Below are 14,746 nucleotides of genomic sequence, written 5' to 3' on the forward strand. Positions count from 1 at the left end.
CCATTCTCCTGCCTCAGCCTCCTGAGTAGCTGGGACTACAGGCGCCCGCCACCTCGCCCGGCTAGTTTTTTGTATTTTTTAGTAGAGACAGGATTTTACCAGGTTAGCCAGGATGGGCTCGATCTCCTGACCTAGTGATCCTCCTGTCTCGGCCTCCCAAAGTGCTGGGATTACAGGCTTGAGCCACCGTGCTCGGCCGGATTATTGGTATCTTTTTTTTTTTTTTTAGACGGAGTCTGGCTCTGTGGCCCAGGCTAGGCTAGAGCGCAGTGGCCGGATCTCGGCTCACTGCAAGCTCCGCCTCCCGGGTTTACGCCATTCTCCTGCCTCAGCCTCCCGAGTAGCTGGGACTACAGGCGCCCGCCACCTCGCCCGGCTAGTTTTTTGTATTTTTTAGTAGAGACGGGGTTTCACTGTGTTAGCCAGGATGGTCTCGATCTCCTGACCTCGTGATCCGCCCGTCTCGGCCTCCCAAAGTGCTGGGATTACAGGCTTGAGCCACCGCACCCGGCCCTGGAGATTCTTTAAAAGTTTGCATTTTAAAACATATGGTAAACTTCCCATAGTACCTGTTACACTTTATAATTTTTATTTAATTTTTTTATATTTTAGAGACAGGGTCTTGCTCTGTGTGGCGCAGGCTGGAATGCAGTGGCATGATCACAGCTTATTACAACTTTCAACTCCTGAGCTCAAGCAATCTTCTGTCCTCACCCTACTGAGTATCTAGGACTATAGACGTGTGCCACTATCCCTGACTGATTTAAAAAAAAATTTTATTTTTGTAGAGAAGGGGTCTTGCTATGTTGCCCAGGCTAGTTGAGAACTCCTGATCCTCCTGCCTTGTCTTCCCAAACGGCTGGGATTACAGGTGTGAGCCGCTACATCTGGCCCACTCTATCTTTATACTATAGTTTAAACCTTGTGAATTTGGGCATCTCTTTAAAAACTGCCAAAAATTTAGAATTAATTTGAGTAGATGATTTAATCTAATTCTTTACACAATTTAAATATTCCTAGCATTCATAAACAGTTTTTAAAAAATGTTAGATGACAGTTACTAAGTTAGAAACTGCCTATAATTTCAACAGTGTTCATATAAGAAAGAATGATGCAATTAAGCATATAGTGATTATGGGGTATGATACTCAAAGCTTAGTTTTTCAGATGTTGGTTTTATTTTTCTTGCTTCAGAATAATCTTGGATGAAGCTGCTTTACATCTGTCTGACAAATGCAATACTGTCACTATAAATCTGAATAGAGGTAAGAGTTAAAAAAAACAAATGGAGTAGATGAATTCTGCCTCATTTTTGTGTGTGAATAATTTGAAAGCATTTTAACTCTGGGATAATGCTAGTGAACCAAGAATCTTATTAAAGATCCTTAGAGATTAAAGGGTCTTTAAGTATATAGTGATCGTGTGGTATATATTCACAGTTTAGTTTTTCAGATGTTGGTTTTCAGTTTGAAATTGTAATGTTCTTATAATGCTAGTTAAGTACATCAAATTACTATATATGCTACAAATTTTTGTTTAAGATAATTTTTGTTTCTAACAAAAAATGAAGTGAATTTTAGGACTTTTATGGGATGAAACTATATTTTCATCGCATTATAATTATTTGTAGTGCTCTCTACAATGAATTTTAAAGGAATGCTCGTTGTATTTGGTGTTGGTTGGATACACATTTTTGAAAGCTGTACTCTGAGATTTTCTTAATTTAAAAAATTTTAGATTATGTTCGTGTGATGGATGTGGGGCTTTTGGAGTTAACCATTACTGCAGTGAAGTCTGATTCTGATGGAGAGCAAGTAAGTTATTAAAATAAATGAAAATTTTAAGTTCTATTTTTTAAGAGATTAAAAAATTGAGGTTTTTTTCTGTGTACCTAATTTTGGTCAGAAATAAATATATTAAAAATGGGTTTATTTAAATACTTTTTTAACGTAGCGAGACAGATTATCATATATCTTATTTCATGTAAATCTATGCAAAAAAAGAAACTTCTGTCTCGTTTGGAAAACATTTTCATCCCTTTTTCTGTGTCTCGTCCAGACTGAGCCCCGCTTTGAGTTACACTGTTCCAGCGATGTCGTCCATGTCAGAACATGCTCAGACTCTTGTGCTGCACTAATGAATCTCATTCAGTACATTGCAAGCTATGGTGACTTGCAGACACCTAACAAGGCAGACATGAAGTCTGGAGCCTTTCAAAGAAGGTCTAAGGTACAGTCAGCAATGTTATTCCTCCAGTCCCTGCCATGTCGTGACATGTTTACATTATTGAGGTCTTCATGACAGTCATAAGGTAGAAAAGAAACTTTGAAAGTCATTCATCTGTTCTTTACCTTCAGAATAATGGGGTCTGGAAGGGTGATTTCATGGGCCTTTTTGGAAAACCATTCTGCTGCTTTGATATTCTTTGTTTCCATTAATCTTCTTTTTTTTTTTTTTTTTTTTTTTGAGACGGAGTCTCGCTCTGCCGCCCAGGCTGGAGTGCAGTGGCCGGATCTCAGCTCACTGCAAGCTCCGCCTCCCGGGTTCCCGCCATTCTCCGGCCTCAGCCTCCTGAGTAGCTGGGACTACAGGCGCCCGCCACCTCGCCCGGCTAGTTTTTTTTTTTGTATTTCTTAGTAGAGACGGGGTTTCACTGTGTTCGCCAGGATGGTCTCGATCTCCTGACCTCGTGATCCGCCCATCTCGGCCTCCCAAAGTGCTGGGATTACAGGCTTGAGCCACCGCGCCCGGCCTGTTTCCATTAATCTTCTTAACAAACATCATACTTTTTTTTTGCTAGACTTAAGTTATTTTCATCTGTCCTAAGGGAAGAAAGAAAACATTTATCATGTAAAAGCTTGTTCTATGCAAGTTGTACGTAAAAATGCTCTGAAAAGATAGATGGCAGGTGTTAGTATTGTTACCAGAAGACTTAATTTATATCATCATATTTTCCCTATTTCTTATCTCTAAGACAATCCAGTTTTCAATGTACTTTCTCATATATGACTTCCTTTTCCTTTCATGATGACCTGGTGAGATAGAAAGGCTAATGATTAATAAGACCCAGTGATTTTAGATGATTGCCCTAATGAACAGCAGAAACAGCAGCAAACCCAGATATTTTGGTGTCTAGTTCAATGCACTTTTCTGCCCCAAGTGTCACCTTTCTAACTTCTCTTATGTCCAAATTGAAGAATGTCCAGTTTGTTTAGCATTTTTTCTTTTCCAGTGTTGTTCTTTGTGGTCTCTCTTATGAACAGAATTCTCAGTCCCTTTACGTTCCAGAGCCTCTGTTATGCTCTCTAGCAAATGCCTGACTGGCATTGTGTTTGTTTTCTTTTGTTCAGGATTATTTTACACTTTATTTGTGTTACATTTCTGTTTGTGACTCTTTGTTCCTGCTGTATTCTCATGATATGGTGATTTATGGTACCCCTCCTACTGTTTATTCCCTTTTAAAAAACATTCTTCTTATTTTAAATTATCCCTTTCAGCTTGGAACTTGCTATTTTAGAGTCATATTCACATATAAAAAGCATGATCTGGGTTTAATGAATCTACAGTTCACTAACCAAAATGGTTAGGTATGGGTGCTGGAACTAAACTCTGATTCACTGTTTAGTAGATTTCCCCTGCTGTGTGTTTCCCCTACTGTGGTTAGGTGTCCAAGAAATGAGGCTTCAACCTACAGGGACTTTATGTCAAAGGGATGAAAGTCATTGCAACCATCAGAGTTGAGGAGATCAAACTTATTTAGTTATCCCCTTTCCCAGCTTTATTGCAGTTTGTTCACCTTCCCTGTTTTCAAATGCATTGCCTCTTCAAGATCCCAGTTCACTGTGCTCACTTTGAGGTGATGACACATTTGTTGCTCTTTGCCAGTATCTGTTAGGGTGATAATACTAAAAACTTGAAATATAACAGCTGCTGGGCATAGAAAAGTGAGTAGGTTTCTATTTCTGATGTTTTTGTACAATGTACAATGTTTTTGTACAGTGTTTCTGGGATAAAATAAATGTAAGTAGTTTGCCTCTTAAGAGCATTTTCAGTTATTTTTAATTAGGTTTTTTGTCTATAGGTAGATTCCAGTGGTCGATCATCCTCCCGTGGTCCAGTACTTCCTGAAGCAGATCAACAAATATTACGAGATCTGATGAGTGATGCTATGGAGGAGATTGACATGCAGCAAGCCACCTCGTCAGTAAAACCACAGGCTAATGGTAAGACCAGGGCTCTTCTCAGGGAGCACTGATGTTAATGTTGGGGCTTACATTATTTGTGTTCTCATAAACTTAATAAGTCATTTATTAAAGACGCATATGAGTTTTTATAGATACCTGTTAATCATTCAGCTTGTGTCTGCTCAGTGTCTAGTAAATACGTAACTCTGGCCCGGATGGTGTCAGGGATACAGAGGGAGTAGAAGGCAGAGCTTATGTTTTCTGATAGCTTGTAGCCTAGTAAAACAAGTGGTCACAAGACTGGTGCCAATACTTAGACCGATTGATAAATGATGTAAGAAAACTCTTTCAAATGTGGTATATCCTCTGCTCCCCTCAGAAAGGATTGGGATAATTTTATTAGACTTTAGTAAAGTAAGATGGCTTGGCTTTTTATAAGTGGATGGGATTTAGGTAGGTAAAGAGGGAGGAGAAGGTGATCTTGGCAAGGTCACTAACATCAACAGAACACAGACAAAGGCATGCATGAGCCTCAGTTATTTAGCCATGACATTCGGGCTCTTACTGAAACAAAAGTTCCCTTCTTGTTGAAAAGAATTAGATAATAAAGTTGGATAAGCAAAGAGGGACCCAGGTGATTCAAGATCCTTGAAAGCCAAATGGAAGCAGGTAAACATTTTAAAGCCTCTATTTCAACAGTATTTTTTTCTAATTGAATGGTCATAGCTGTATCTATATATTGGGAAATCTTAATTAAAAAATTATTTCATGGTGTTTTAAAAGTCTAGTGTTAACTGTTGCTTTCTTGCTAATTTAGGATAAATTAGAACTAAGGAAGCAAACTGGGACTTCTAGTGTTCTATGTACTACAATATTTGTAATAAATATTAGCAGCTAGGCTGGGCACAGTGGCTCACACCTGTAATCCTAGCACTTTGGGAGGCTGAGGCAGGTGGATCACTTGAACTCAGGAGTTTGAGACCAGCCTGGCCAACATGGTGAAACCCCATGTCTCCAATTAAAAAAAAAAAAAAAGCTAGATGTGGGGTGTGTTGGCAGGCGCCTGTAGTTCCAGATACTTGGGAGGCTTAGGTGGGGTGGGAAGATCACCTGAGCCCAGGAGACGGAGGTTGCAGTGAGCCAAGATTGTGCCACTGCACTCCAGCCCGGGTAATAGAGCAAGATTCTGTCTCAAAAATAAATAAATAAATAAATAAATTTATATATGTATTTATATTATATTTGTGTGTGTGTATATATATGTATATATATTAGCAGCTACCTTAATTACATGGGAAAGAATATTTAGTGTTTATTTACTGGGTGGCTTCAATATACAAGATTCTGTACTAGGCCCTGGGTACCTGTAAGGATGAGTAATTCTGAGGTACTGCTGTAGAAGAATTTGAAATCTAATCTGTGAATCTCTTAAAGCCAAAATGTATCTTGATTCAGCTTAGTGTTCTCAGCCCCATCACAGTGTTTGGTTTTAATGAATGAATGGGGAAAGAATGAGTATGAGTGACTCTTAATATGTAATATAAACATATTAAAATATATGTTGACATACAGATTTTGGTGCACATGTCATCTTTCGCGATAGCTGCCTAAGATTAGGTGTCCAGTTTGGGTATCCCAGACCCCAGGTAGTGGTCTTCTTTTCTTACTTGAATCGCTGTCTCCTCTGCCACCTAATGCTTGCTCAACAGCTATTCTTCTCTCCCCTCAGCAAGGCTCTGCTAAATGTAACCAGTTTCCCCTCCCATTGTAATATCGTTCAAGAAGTTTCTTCCAGAGCTCCGCCCATAGGACAGAATTGTCAAAGGTGAAATCCTGGCTAAAGCAAAACTCCACTCAACACTAACTAGCAACTGCTGAAGTCCTGAGCTTCCTCAACGCCAACTAACTGAGAGGAAACTGTCTTTATGACATTGCCATTTCAAATTTATCATTAATCTTTTTATTAGGTTTTTTTGGTTTGTTTTGTTTTTTTTTGACAAGGTCTTGCTCTGTCACCCAGGCTGAACTGCAGTGGTGTGATGTCAGCTCACCGCAACCTCCGCCTCCCGGGTTCAAACGATTCTGCTACCTCAGCCTCCCAGGTACCTGGGACTGCAGGTGTGCGCCACCGTGCCCAGCTAAATTTTGTATTTTTAGTAGAGACGGGGTTTCATCATGTTGGCCAGGCTGATCTCTTAACTCCTGACCTCAGGCGATCCACCCACCTCGGCCTCCTAAAGTGCTGGGATTACAGGCGTGAGCCCCCATGCCTGGCCTATTAGTGGTTTTTGATGTATTTCTGACTCTTGTTGAGGTGTTTTGGTTCATGTTACTTAAGCTGTCTTTAAGCCTCAGATTCATAGACTTATTTTAAGAAATAAATGAGATATTGCAGATAAAAGCACACAACATATATCTGACACATGGTTAAAATGCTTGTTGTTGTTGTTGATATTTCAAAGTGTGCCAAAATGTTGTAATCTTTTTATCTAGGTGTTTTGGATGAAAAATCTCAAATTCAGGAGCCATGTTGTTCAGACCTCTTCCTGTTTCCTGATGAGAGTGGGAATGTATCCCAGGAGCCCGGCCCCACCTATGCCTCATTCTCTCACCATTTCATCAGTGATGCAATGACAGGCGTACCTACTGAGAATGATGACTTTTGCATTCTTTTTGCACCAAAAGCAGCCATGCAGGTAATACATTAATAACATTATTGAAGTCTTGAATGGTGTTACAAATTGGATTGACCAAAGGGGTACCTGGAGAAAATTCTGTTGATTTTGTCAATTCTTTATAGTTCAGAATTACTTTGTTTTTTTAATATACTGTTGACAGTTTGTAAATGGTTACTGTACTTTACTATTTCTGTGACACATCTAGAGACTCAGAGAAGAATGTTATTTGCAAAATTTCCAACATAGATTATTGAACTCCAGATTTTTTATGTAGTAAGATGACTCTTCAAAGATCGTGAAATTAAATGGCAGAAGGATCTGCTGCACAGAATTGCTAGTCCAAGAATTGGAAAAGATAAGATATGGTTTGTGTGAAGGCTGATGGTTGGGGTGTGTTTGTGTGTATGTATAGATATAAGGGTGTGTGTGTGTGTATTTGGAAAGTTTCCAGGAATTGTCCAGTTGGTGACTGTATTTGTCTACTAAATTCTGAGAACCTTCTGGTTAAATTTTTAAAAATCCAAACAATCAAACTCAGGATAAACCTGTTATTAAAAACATGGTAATATCATCTGTGTGTTGAAATTTGTTAACTTTTGGTTTGCAGTATTGACTTTAAACAACAAAAAAAATACCCACACACTAAATTTTTGCTTTTTTATTATCAAACAAGTAGTGAAAGCAGAATTGTAAACCATAAAAAATCCTTGTGGAGTGGTTTACGTAGAACAAAGAGAGTTTATTTTATGGCTAATGAAGCAGAATATCTTTGTGATGACTAATGTCAGTAACCAGCATGTTATTTTATATATTGGAATTATTAAAAAGAATGTAGAAGCAAGAATGGCCCTTGAGATGCGCAGCATAATCAGTTCTTTCTAATTAGAAAAGAGAGTATGTGTTACCTGTTTGTTTATTTTAGGAGAAGGAAGAGGAACCAGTTATAAAAATCATGGTTGATGATGCAATTGTGATAAGAGACAATTATTTCAGTCTGCCTGTTAAGAAGACTGATAGGAGCAAAGCCCCCTTACACTTTCCCATTCCTGTGGTTCGCTATGTGGTGAAGGAGGTCTCTCTTGTCTGGCATCTTTATGGAGGAAAGGATTTTGGAACAGTCCCTCCCACTTCTCTGGCTAAAAGTTATATGTAAGTTAATTACTATGTAAGTTTATTTGGCAGGCCAATATATTCTTTTCATAGAAAAATAAATAGAATTTTCCATTTCCCCTTTAGAGAGAAAAAAATAGAATTTATCGTTTTAAGAATTATTAATAAAGTAGCATTAAAAACTGTAATTTAAATGTCACTCTTACAGTTTTCCAATTGTGAACTTATTTGTATTATTCGTATTTTTACTAAAATGTTGACTTTCGTCATTTTCATTCAGCAGAAATTTTCAGGTATCTACCATGTACTTACTTCACAAAAATAAGTAAGTCCTGTGAGTCATGTGAGTGACAGAGGGCAGTGAAGTGCAAGAAGTGTGTCAGGAGGCGGGGCCCGGGCAAACCCTGTCCCCAGCATCCAGCAGGGCACTGAGCAGAGAGTCAGTGGTCATTGAGCGCCTGTGAGACAAGTGCAGTGTGCCGGTCGCTGGGAGAGAATCAGGTGGACAGAATCTGTGTAGGGGACAGACTTCCTTGTTGAGGTGGGGTATGGCTTGGAGGCTGCATGGAGCAGTAACGTTTGACACAATGGTTCAGCAACTTTTTCTACTTAAAAGTGATTTTAAAACACATCGAACTTTACTATAATTATTTTGTGTATTAGTTGGGATTCCAAGGACTTGTGCTCTGACTATAAAGGGTTTCCAAAGTAACAAGAAGCTTATAAGGAGGTCTTATTTCTAAGTGTATCCTGTGATACGGATTCCAGCATCATGATTAGCTTTTCTGGTAGTTTTGAGTATTTAGCAAGCAGATGATTACTCTAATGACAATAATAAAATGTGTGTTTTCAATGTCTCCAGAGTAAAGAAGATACGGTTTTGGTTTCTAGTAATTTGTGGCAGTGTTCTGATAGCTCTGTACTCTTACTTTGTCTTTCATCTTACCATTTTCCTTAATGTGATTCATTGACTTTCTTTGAATATTCCTTTAACAAAAGGGTTTTTTTTGTTGTTGTTGCTCATTTTAGTAGTCCGCACAGTTCGCCTTCTCACACACCCACAAGACATGGACGTAATACAGTATGTGGGGGAAAAGGAAGAAACCATGACTTTTTAATGGAAATACAGCTCAGCAAGGTAAGATGGCATTTGAAAGGAAAAATCCACTTAAGTAGGACATTGCGGGGGGTTCTTTTGTTATCCCCCACCCTTTGGATTGGAAAAGTGCAAGGATCTTGTATAAAACTCTTACCTCTTTTTCATTCTCAAATGTTCTAAGAAGACTGAGGTGTTTTTCTTTTATTTTTGTTTGCCTGGGCTACCTGTAGAGCAGTGGTTCTCAGAGTTGAGCAAGCTCAGAATCCCCTGGAGGGCTTATTAAAACACAGGTTTCTGGACTCCACCCCAGAGTTTCTGATTCAGGAAGTCTGAGGTAGGGTCAGACTGAGGAGATGCTGCCCTAGAGCATCTGTCTGGGAAAGCCTGTGTTTGGACAGTGCATCTGGCAGGTCCTTTGTGAATGACTAGAGACCAGTAGGGCCAGACCATTGATGGCATCACATGCATTTAATTCTACCAGCTTGTCTGAGATTGTACCAAGTGTCATATTTTAGGATAGTTAGCATAGCAATATTGTAGTGATGACAATTCCATGTATTTAATCATATCTGTGCCTCCTTTTGGAACTTGAACCCTGCCTCTGTTGATTCATTCTAAAGCAGTTTCATAGGTATGCAAGATAATAATTTTATGTCTTATTCCTACTGAGAATTTTCCTTGGAAATAAGGGATTTTACCAAGGTCAAATAAGAAATGTTAGTCAAGCTTCTCTGTGTATGGTAGGGTCCACATAGTCCCCCTTATCCACAGGCATACATGGTAATAGTCTCAGTGGATGCCTGAAACTGCAGATAGTACTGAACTTTATGTATACTGTGTTTTTTCCTATTTATACATACCTAAGGTAAAGTTTAATTTCTAAGTTAGGCACAGTAAGAGATTAACAATAATGAATCATAAAATAGAACAGTTATAACAGTATACTACAATAAAAGTTATATAAAAGGTGTTTCTCTTGGTCTCAAAATACTGTAATATTTTTGGACCTCAGTTGACCATTGGTAACAGACTGTGTAAAGCAAAACCTTGGACAAGCAGGGAGCACTGTAGATTAATAAATGAGTGAACAAGTGAAGGAATGTCATGTTGTTGATTTTTTTGAAGGTGGAATCGTAAGCTGAGGTAGAATTCAAAGGAAAGATGAGTGATATTTTGCATTTTAAAGAGAAAATACAGTTTAATAAAATGTAAAGAATTGTTCCACGTTCGTTCTCCTTATCTGTTAAGGTGAAGTTTCAGCATGAAGTCTACCCCCCATGCAAACCTGACTGTGATTCCAGCCTCTCAGAACACCCAGTCTCCCGACAGGTGTTCATTGTTCAGGATCTTGAGATTCGAGATCGTTTGGCAACATCACAAATGAATAAATTTTTATACCTGTATTGTAGTAAAGAAATGCCTCGAAAAGCTCACTCCAACATGGTAAGAGTTAACCTCATTGTTTTGTTATGTTAGTGTTGGAAACGTGTTTTTATTATATCTAACTGCAGGAGAGTTAAAGTAGGGAAAATTACTAGATATCTTTTCTCATTTTAATGTGGAAAATCCCTTTTGAATGTATTGCTTAAAGTTTTATGTTTAAAAAATTATTTTGTATGTCACTTCTAGGGTCCATTAACTCTAATTGCTAATAAATTGATATCTGAGGGAAACTAGAAGTCCCTAGTGATCTATACAAAATATGTAGTATTGCTGAAGGTGTTCCAGATTTCTAACACTCTTTACATCTTGGTAAGGTAGAAATGATTCATTCAGGACTTTGGAGGTCCTTCATAGAATTTGCTTTTGGAATATGGGCCTATGGTTAGCTTCAGGGTTTCAGTAAACTCCTGTTACTAAGTACAATATTATCCATCTGCAATTTTTCCTCTAAAGAGAGTCTATATCTTTAAGCAGTTCCCCTCCCCGCCTCCCCCGCATCCCCGACAGTGTCTCACTCCGTAACCCAGGCTGGAGTGCAGATCATGGCTCAATGTAGCCTCAACCTCCTGGGCTCAAACTTCCTCCCATTCAACCTCCTGAGTAGCTGGGACTACAGGCATGCACCACCATGCCTGGCTAATTTTTTGTTTTTTGTGGAGATGGGGTTTTTGTATGTTTCACAGGCTGGTCTGGAACTCCTGAACTCAAGTAATCCTCCCACCTTGGCCTCCCAAAGTGTTGAGATTACCGGCATGAGCCATCGTGCCCAGCCTTTAATCAGATTATTGATAGGGGCATGTGACCCAAAAATGTTTGATTCAGTCTTTTAAGAAAAGAGGGTGAACAATTCCTCTTTTTCTCATACAGTATAGGAATAGGAATTTTTCTTTTTTTTCTCATTTTTAAAGAGAAGAAGGTCATCATATTATTGTGGAAAAATGCTATTCTCTTTCTTGCCTTGTAGTTGACAGTGAAAGCCTTACATGTGTGTCCAGAATCTGGCAGGTCCCCACAGGAGTGCTGCTTGAGAGTGTCGCTGATGCCGCTCCGCCTCAATATTGACCAGGTTTGTAGCATAAGCGCGATTCCTGCTGTTACAGTTAGATAGAGACTGCATGTTCAGAATAAGGGAATTGCAATGTTTATCATTATTGAACTTTTATAGCGGTTACATACTTAAAGCAAACTTCTGATAAAGAATAGGGCAAGTTCATTAGATGTTTGGAATCTGAACTGTGGGTGAGTAAACATCATTAGATGTTATTCCCCAGTCTCCTACTCATGGTGTGACGTAGACCTTAATACCTGCTTCTTGTTCTCTGATCCTTAAGTACTGTACTCCCAGTTCAGATATGCATATATTTTCAGAGTGTATTAGAGGATTCCCTGATGAATTGAATTCTGCTCTGTCTTCATTGAAGCATCTAGAAGAGAATTCTTTCTGTGCTGGGCAAAATGAGAAATGAGTAAATTGGTATACATAAAGAAGTCAGAAACAACAGAGATTTAGACTTTCCCTAAAAAAAAATTGGGATTGGGCACAGTGAAATCCACTTTCCCATATTCTAGCAGGCATCCCAACAAATTCTGGACTTTGCTTTGACCCAGAGAGCTGTTTAAAACATAGCTGGTACCTCTTCCAGAAACTTTTTCCCAAGGTGTGTGAAAATAGGATGCTTAGCCAAGGTATAGTAATATCATAGCGAAGAAGCATGGGTTTGGAGTCAGACCTGGGTTCCAGTCTGAGTTCTGTAGCTTTTACTAAGTTGTATGGCTTTGGGTAAGTTACTTAACACCTCCAAGCCTTAGTTCCTTCATTGATAAAATGGGAGAAGTAGTAATACGTGTATCATAATGCTTTTAAAATGAAGTTTAAATAAATCAGTGTGTGAAAAACATTAGCTGGGTGCCTGACACACTAGGTTAGGGATCAGTAATGTTAACTGTTGTTATTCAATAATAACATAGCATATGATAACTGCAGAATATAAATGGAGTTTTTAACTAATCTGCTTTGAAATAACAAAACCCTCTTGACAGAAATTGTGTTGATATGAGCTCAGGTTTCAAAGTAGAGTATTTATTTGTGGAGTGGATGTTATTAATTTGCTTAAATAGTACTGATTGAATAATGTTCATTAGTTGTTTAAATAAAACTTGAATAAAAGCACGTAACAAGTATTTCAAGAATGAGCTTAAAATAGTATTTATAAACAAAAAATAGGCACTGTCTTAGAGAAAATGTACTGTGAAGTACAGAAGCTTAGCATAGCTCTACATTAATGCTTATAGCCTCTGAGCTAGATTAGACTTGCCAGTCAGTACTTAAGGTTTATGTTTTATCATTATGAAAAGAAGATATTTTGATATCCATACTTTAACTAAATTTATCCATATATTGATTGGTCTAGTGGAAATACAATGAAATATTTGTGGGAAAATTGATCTGTGGAAATCGCCAGTGTGAACAAGACTTTGAGTAAGATACATCTTTCTGGCATGACTTTACCAAACTTAGGAAATCCAATTTTCTTTCTTTTTTTTTCCCCCGACAGTGTCTCACTCTGTCACCCAGGCTGGAGTGTAGATCATGGCTCACTGTAGCCTTGACCTCCTGGGCTCAAACTGTCCTCCCGCCTCTGACTCCTGAATAGCTGGGATTACAGATGCATACCACTATGTCCAGCTAATTTTCTATTTTTATTTTTTTGTAGAGACATGGTCCCATTGTGTTGCCCAGACTGGTCTTGAACTCCTGGGCTCAAGTAATCTTCCCACCTTGGCCTCCCAAAGTGCTGGGATTATAGGCATAAGCCACTGTGCCCGCCCTAATTTTCTTTAATAGACTTTTAATTTAATATTGAACATAATTTCTTATTTAGAACTCTAAGGCGTTATGATTTTAAAGTGGGGAGTTATTAATCTTAGAACCATCAGGGAAATAAATTTTATGACTATCCTGAGGAAGAATGAGAAATAATTCATTAAGACATAAAAGCTAGGAAAAAAGCCACACTACAAATATGTAAGTGTTAATGAGCTATATCACCTAACACAAAAATTCTTTTTAGTTTGCCTCTTTTAAGATTGCTATACCATATTTTGGGATAGTAAATGGTCATCTGAGTAGAAAACCAAATATTTTTGTTTATTTTTTCTTGTGAAAACAAATCAGTTGGTGAATGATAATGCTTTGAGTATTATTTTTCTAACCAAGCACATCCCCACTTACTCATCTTAATTGAATCATGTGAAGTATGAAAGCAACACATTATTCTTTCATGTTTTGGAAAAAGCTACATTGCTATTGAAGTTAAGTGCAACTGCTTCCAAAGCTCAGTGTTCCCATAGGGCAGGCAATAAGCATTGCAGACGGAATGAGTCCCATCTGGTGGATAAGTGGATGATGGAGGTCATACAACTAGTTTGAGATTCAAAATAGGAAGGGGGCCAGATTTCCTGACTCTGCTAGCCTGTTGTCCATTTTAGTTTTGTACTGCCGGGAACTCTGCAGGGAAAGTGTATCAATTCATTCAAAACCATTTGGTGAATACCTACCTTGTCCTAGGTTTTATGCTAGGATGCTGGGGATACAAAGATGAATAAGACATCTCTCTCTTCAAGGATGTCTTTATAGAAGACTGACATAAAGAGATAGTTTTGATGTGCTGTGATTGAGTACAAGTGATACAGATAGGCATGGGATGGTATGCCTGAGCAGAAGACGGCTCTTAACCTAGACTGGGAGTTTGGAAGGGTGAGGGATGCTCAGGAAAGGCTTTCTGGAGGTGGTGACATTCAAGGTGAATCTTAAGGAGTGTAGTGGAGCTAGGCAGGTGAAGATTTTTGTAAAGGTACCAAGAGCCTTATTCTGATTGTGGACTGGGATTGGGAGACCATTCTAGTAAATAAGTAAGTGCTCAACCCAGGCTGTATAGGATGAACACAGAGCACCAGTTTGCACAATTGTGATTTTCATCATCATTGCTTCCTTGATTGTGACATTAAAAGGAATTCTTTTAACACTGTAAGTCATAGTGCAGTATTAATATCATGTATCATAGGATCTTCAAACTAGACATATTTTACAGTCAAAGTTTAGCATAAACAAGTTTTTAAAGTTTTAAAAAATTGATTGCATTGAGGTATAATTTACATATACTAAAATGCACAGCTTTTAAGTGTTCAGTGGAGGTTTCACAGATTTACACACTTGAGTAGCTACTACCCCA

General features: G+C 38.4%; 1 protein-coding gene across 8 annotated transcripts in view; it reads left to right on the top strand.

Annotated features, from left to right (window-relative positions):
- Positions 1 to 14,746, top strand: part of ATG2B (autophagy related 2B) — an 84,674-nt gene that overhangs the window by 52,343 nt on the left and 17,585 nt on the right. For all 8 annotated transcript variants that reach the window (XR_650090.3, XM_009212216.4, XM_003902245.4 and 5 more), the window contains 9 exons: positions 1,195 to 1,265; positions 1,738 to 1,814; positions 2,059 to 2,229; positions 4,082 to 4,223; positions 6,678 to 6,880; positions 7,785 to 8,011; positions 9,002 to 9,110; positions 10,320 to 10,514; positions 11,479 to 11,580. Coding sequence is in view for 7 of the 8 variants with exons in the window: in XM_009212216.4 (XP_009210480.2) it covers positions 1,195 to 1,265; positions 1,738 to 1,814; positions 2,059 to 2,229; positions 4,082 to 4,223; positions 6,678 to 6,880; positions 7,785 to 8,011; positions 9,002 to 9,110; positions 10,320 to 10,514; positions 11,479 to 11,580 (1,297 nt within the window). In the remaining variant the exon portion in view is untranslated. The remainder of the gene's footprint in view (positions 1 to 1,194; positions 1,266 to 1,737; positions 1,815 to 2,058; positions 2,230 to 4,081; positions 4,224 to 6,677; positions 6,881 to 7,784; positions 8,012 to 9,001; positions 9,111 to 10,319; positions 10,515 to 11,478; positions 11,581 to 14,746) is intronic.

Source organism: Papio anubis, chromosome 7 (assembly GCF_008728515.1).
Source record: "Papio anubis isolate 15944 chromosome 7, Panubis1.0, whole genome shotgun sequence".
In the NCBI taxonomy this organism is placed as follows: Eukaryota; Metazoa; Chordata; class Mammalia; order Primates; family Cercopithecidae; genus Papio; species Papio anubis.